The 5,693-nt window shown below is 37.9% G+C and overlaps 1 protein-coding gene across 7 annotated transcripts in view; it reads right to left on the bottom strand.

Moving 5' to 3' along the window:
* Positions 1-972: 972 nt before the first annotated feature.
* Positions 973-5,693, bottom strand: part of LOC107691647 (casein kinase I-like) — a 23,856-nt gene continuing 19,135 nt past the window's right edge. For 4 of the 7 annotated variants that reach the window (XM_016490383.1, XM_016490410.1, XM_016490391.1 and 1 more), the window contains exons 7-12: positions 4,843-4,927; positions 4,609-4,757; positions 4,436-4,519; positions 3,386-3,487; positions 2,656-2,762; positions 973-2,044 (exon numbers count right to left, since the gene is read on the bottom strand). In XM_016490383.1, coding sequence (XP_016345869.1) covers positions 1,990-2,044; positions 2,656-2,762; positions 3,386-3,487; positions 4,436-4,519; positions 4,609-4,757; positions 4,843-4,927 — 582 coding nt within the window. In that variant the 3' untranslated portion in view covers positions 973-1,989. The remainder of the gene's footprint in view (positions 2,045-2,655; positions 2,763-3,385; positions 3,488-4,435; positions 4,520-4,608; positions 4,758-4,842; positions 4,928-5,693) is intronic. The other 3 variants (XM_016490418.1, XM_016490428.1, XM_016490432.1) reach the window with 3 other exon arrangements.

The raw sequence follows: 5,693 nt of genomic DNA, 5'->3' as shown, positions 1-5,693 counted from the left end.
ACTATCCCTTTAATTCACCCCCTCAACAACAGTTTTATTTTGTTAAAAAATAAATAAATAAAAATTCAGTTTTTTAAAACCTGGATTTATGAGGTAGCCTGATTTTAAAAGCATGATTTCTAAACCCCTTCTAGTCATGTAAATTAATACAATCATATAACGTCATGGACATTTTTATAAAGAATACATATTTTTCTAGCTATTTCAAGCTCTAAAATATTTTATCAAGTAGAAACTGAGCAAAAACTGTTTAAATAAAAACCCTTATTCTTGATCTTCATCCAGAAATCATGAATAACTGGTTGAGAACCACTGCTCTACACTATATCAAGAACAGCCCATTCATGTTTCTTGACATTCTGTTATAAAAAGGTTAATGATTGAATAAACACAGGATGTCTGCTTTTCTGCATCTAAGAAATTAATGGGAGAAAAAGTCATTTGGAAGTGTAAAAATGTCCTGCTCTAGCACTGTACAATAAACTACAAGGGTATGACACCTACTTTCATGTGCAATAAAAGTTAAGGCACTTGCCCTGCAGCTCCATATGTGTTCTATGGCACCACATCCTGGTGATTCACTGCAACTGCCTCTGTACGTCACATGATGTTGACTCTATACTTAAATCACTGTTGCAGAAATAACCGCAATAATTAACCACAACCATAAACTCAAAACAGTGATTGTGCACAGACACAACATGTAACATCTTATGAGGCATAGTAGAAAAGCAACATTTAATAGGTATGTAAATCAATACACATCCTCATTCTGATAGGCAACCTCTGTTACTGTGTATAAACCCACAGACTCGTGTCTTCATGGAGTTTTGCTGATGCACTTTACAACAACGAAAAAGAAATCTGAGAAATGCCAACAGGCTCCATTAGACTGGCATGGAGTGCACAGTAGAGAACAAACAATCTGAGAGGGCCATGGACACTTCACCTGGATAGGAAACGTAGAGAGAGACACATTAGTGTTAAATGTTTTACTTGGAAAGGCACAAACTATGATTCCCAGGTAAATTAATCTAATGTGAAAAACAAAAAAAAAGCAAAATTTTGACTGAGAGAATCACTTCTGTCCCTTTGGGAGAGACCAGCCTGCTGTATAAATGATCCAACGTCTGCCTTTATTTCTGCTGCTTTCGGTTCATTTCAATGCCAGAAATGCCAAACGGTTCGCTTTTCTCCCCCCAAAAGTGCAATTCACATAGGAGAGATCCAATGCATTTCTCTCCATCTCCCACAGTACCTGAGACCAGCCACTGTGCTACAACAACATCATCCACATCGACAGGAAAAAAAGAAGTAAAAAAACAAAAGAGAAAATAAAGAAACTCTAAGAGCGTTTAAAAAAATGTTCACACATTCTACAACATGAGTAAAACTGGGAGAGCAGATCTTCAAAACAACTTTTTAAATTACAAAAACAAAAAGGAAAGACAGAATTTACATTGGTTGTCTGAATCGGTGTACTTTTCTCCATATGTCAGTCAGCAGTCTTTCCCTACTTATTTTGATCCCATAAAAAACAAAAACACCATGGAGCACATCACTCACTCATCCAGCCAGTGTCAAAGTGAACGGATGTCTGTGTGTAAGTGTGAGTCTGGTTGCCTTTTAGTTCTCAAATAATGGTTTTGCATGTCATCTAAAATACAAGATTAAACAGTCCATCTGGGTTTAAGTCACGTAACATATATCATCTTGTTTCTGACCACTGAAGTCTCTTCTGGTGTCCCACATTGTACAAATATATTTATTTGTTCCACTGAATTGTTTCCTTACAAAGAGTTTCAGAGCGCAGAGTACTGAGGTGTCCTCGCTAAGCAGATGCCAAAAGTGAGGCAGTGAGTTTCTGTTCTGAGGTGGAGCAGAGACAGAAAGGGAGAGAAGAACTCCACGTTTTCAGCTCAAGTCCTTTGCTTTTGTTTTTTACTTTAAACGCACCAGTGACTCTTAACGTTTCAAAGATGTTCCTCCTCACTTGTGCCGCTGGAACGTTTTCCTCTTCCTCCTCTTGAAAAAACAACAGCACCTGAAAAGAGCGAATGAGTTGGAAGACGGTTTTGCAATCTCCTCCCTTCATTCTCAAACTTGTCAAACGTCATCTTAGTTAGGCAGTTGAAAGCAGATTTTAAAAACCCACTAGGACAAAAACAGGCCCAAATGTCTCCTAATGTTAGCATGGATCAGACTGCACAATTGTGTAAAACTATATGTAACTGGTGGGTATTTCATTTTTAGTCATTTTACTACTTGAGCTTATTGTAGTTCAGTTAGCTGCCAAGGAATCATTTAAAATTATTTTTAACTTTAAAGTTTAATATTTATATTTCAGCTTTATTTCAATTAGAGAATTTAATTATGAATTGAAATGAATTAACAAAAAGACAGATTTAATATAAGAATTAATAAACTGATAATTGATTCCTAGCAATGAAACCAAAATCTATATTTTTCTTTGACTGTACACTGCAACCTTAGCTGGCTGGTGGGATAAATTTTTGCAGTTTCTTTATCTTTATCGAATACACTTAAAAAAAGGAAAAGTAAATGGCTCAGTATGGAAGACTATGCAAATAATTTAAAAGAAAACATTTGTATGGGAAATTTGGGTATTAATGGTTTTGTCAAAACTGTACTTGCTTTGTATCATCAGCCACCTCTACTTCAGCAGGGGCAGTTATGGGAGCGTTGGAGTGTCCCGCCGTGGGATCGTCTGTATTCACTTCTCCGTTGGTTGAGCTCATAACCTGAACATTAATTTAAGGCAGCAGGCAATGAGTTTTTAATACAGATTGGCAAAGATGAGTAACAACACGAACCACAGTACACACTGGAATGTATTTAATCTAACTTACACTTCATATTTATCAGTTCATGAAACTCGGGTTGGGGCTTAGTAACCTATTAAGGACACTTTTTAAATAATTAAACGATTCAAATTCAGGTTGCTTAGCACCAACCAGGGACGGTTAAGAAGAAAGTGGGGAAATGTAAAATTAAAGAACAGTACTTAGATAATGGAAATAAGCTAACACAGAAAATGAGCAAGTTTAGTTGGAAATCTAATATATTTTAAATGAAAATTTGCACCCTTGATAACTAGCAGTACACAAGCAAACATTCGTCTTGCTTAGCTATTTATTTACAATACAAGCAGTATTTTCTCACTGAAGTCACCAGATCACAAGCCTAACCATCAAGAGCATGCAAGTGACGTGTGTTAGACAAAGGAAAAGACCATTTAAGTTTTCACAGCTGAAAAAATGGATAGAGGTGTCTCAAGTGAGAGGATGAAAGGAACAGAGAACAATAACAGAGAAAGGAGGCGATCGACACTAACGGCATGCAGTACTGCGCAAACACCCAGTACCTGGACAGAGCCCCCCAGCCTATCGGCCGTGAGGTGCGACCCCAGGAGCTCCCTGTTGGTCACGGGAGTGGGCTGGGACTCGCTTCCTTTAGGTTCTGAAGACTGGCATGACAGCGATGGGGGAAAGGGGTGGGGGGTGGCAAAGGGCATAAGAGATGTTTTTGGTGTGAAAGAGGTGAGGGTGTAAAGAAAAAAGAACAGAACGAGTTTAAAGAGGAACGCCTTCCATGCACAAGCAGACTATTCTAGCTAACAGGACAGAGGTGGAAATAAACGTGTGAGTGAAAAACCAAGAGATCACGCGACATGCACAGATGAAGAGGGAAGCTGAGCTCTTATCTTTCACAAACAGCTCTAGCCAATCATATCAAAACTTAGAATGTAACGGGCTTTTATTTAAGGGACTGTGACTAAGACATGGAAATACCACCGTCTAAAAGAATGACAGCATTTGAGGAAATTACAGATCTTCAGACTAGCAAAAACTACTCTGGCTGCAGGAAGTTGTCTTGGGATTGTTGATGAGTGAAACAAAAAGATACTGTTGACATGATTTAAAAGAGAACCATAAAACACTGAGATAACATTTCAAAAATTACATTGCATAAAGTAATGTTTCTCTATGTCAAATATAATAAATATTATCATATAAAAGAAATCAATACTAAAATATAAACTAAAATTACTGTCAAATTGACAAATAAATACATTTAAATTGGTTAATGTTAAAAAAAAAAGTTAAATTAACAATTAAGGTAACAGAGTTAAAAAAAAATGCCAATGTGCAGTTCACGCATGAGTACAATAGAAATTAAATTACAAAATATAAATTATTTATTACAAAATAATAATGGTTAAATTAACAGTTTTAAATATGGACATTAGTCAATTTGAAGAGTTTTTTTCATTATTTAATTCCTTCATTTTATTTTAAAGTGGCACTCAAAGCAATCAAACTACAACTTATCGCTTGACCATATACTATAAAATTACACAAAAAAGGGATGCGTGTAATTTATAATAGCATAAAGGTATAGTGACTTATCCCACCTGGTTTTTGGTCTGGGGTTGTGCTTTGTCTCTGCTGCTGGGCTGCAGAGGTGTGTCACTAGGCATTGGTCCTATTGGAGTTGGCTGTATAGACACAAAGAAAACTCAACATCCATGTGCTTTTTTTACATCATATACAAGTGGTTTATGATATGACATCCAATTAGACTTACCAGCGGCTTGCCGACCCAGTCATATTCATAGTCAAAGACATAGCCATTTCTGTCAAAGAGGTCTGTAAAGAGCTTTCTCAAGTAGTCGTAATCCGGTTTTTCAAAGAAATCCAGTCTCCGCACGTAGCGCAGGTAGGTGGCCATTTCTTCTGTGAAAGGATGTCAAAGTTAAGGCAATGCACTGGAGATGAGACAGCACAAGATATGTGGCCATTTGAAAAAGAACCTGCTTACCAGGGAAGCTCTCACAGAGCACTTCTATAGGGGTTGCCCTTTTGGTATCTCCAATTTTCTGATAGCGCTCCTTCAGTGTGTCAGCCTTAATGAATGAAACGGGACACAACAAAGATAAGAACATTTTGGGAATCCATGAAGACATTTGTCCAGTAAATTGCTCTCTTTTATACTATTAGCATACTATTAGCGTTAACTTTATTTCACAGTCTTGCTCGGCATGTACATATGTACTTACTACATTAACTGCAATAACTGGGTAATAAATAGGTACTACCCCTGAACCTAACCTTAACCCATGTAGTTACCATGTGTCTCCCGTACAGCCACAGCTTTCAAAAGTATACTCAAACGCAGATGAGCGTGCATGGACAAGTTTGACACATGCTCAGTACCACCTAGTAGACTCAACATTCACCGTGCGCCTGTGCTGTTGTCTACGGACACTTCTGATGACAAAGATTGCACGGACCATCGTGGAACACAGACGGCCGAAGTATACTTTGGGCTTCAAGTGAAACCCTTCGAAAACTTAATTTAAAAATCCTTATTCTATAAAGACTGAGCTCACAAAGAACAATTTCTAGCCAACAGAATATTTTAGAGCCGAGACTTTCATGAAATTTACTTTAGAATTAAGACTACTTTAGAATTAATATGGCTACTTTTTAGACCAAGCGGAGTCCAGCCCGGGGTCATCACATGTGGTTGCCGCAAGCCCGCCCGCCACCACTCACTCAAGCCGGCCTCAGCTCACTCTAGCCCGCAGGCCTCCGCTCACTTAAGGCCGCCGTGTGTGACGCTGTGTTTCGTTGTGAAAGCGAAACTACTTTGTTTGGCTTTCCAAAAGA

Source organism: Sinocyclocheilus anshuiensis, unplaced genomic scaffold (assembly GCF_001515605.1).
Source record: "Sinocyclocheilus anshuiensis isolate Anshui unplaced genomic scaffold, SAMN03320099.WGS_v1.1 scaffold842, whole genome shotgun sequence".
NCBI lineage: Eukaryota > Metazoa > Chordata > Actinopteri > Cypriniformes > Cyprinidae > Sinocyclocheilus > Sinocyclocheilus anshuiensis.
The sequence above is the reverse complement of the archived record's forward strand: the minus strand, read 5'-3'. Positions and strand labels throughout refer to the sequence as shown.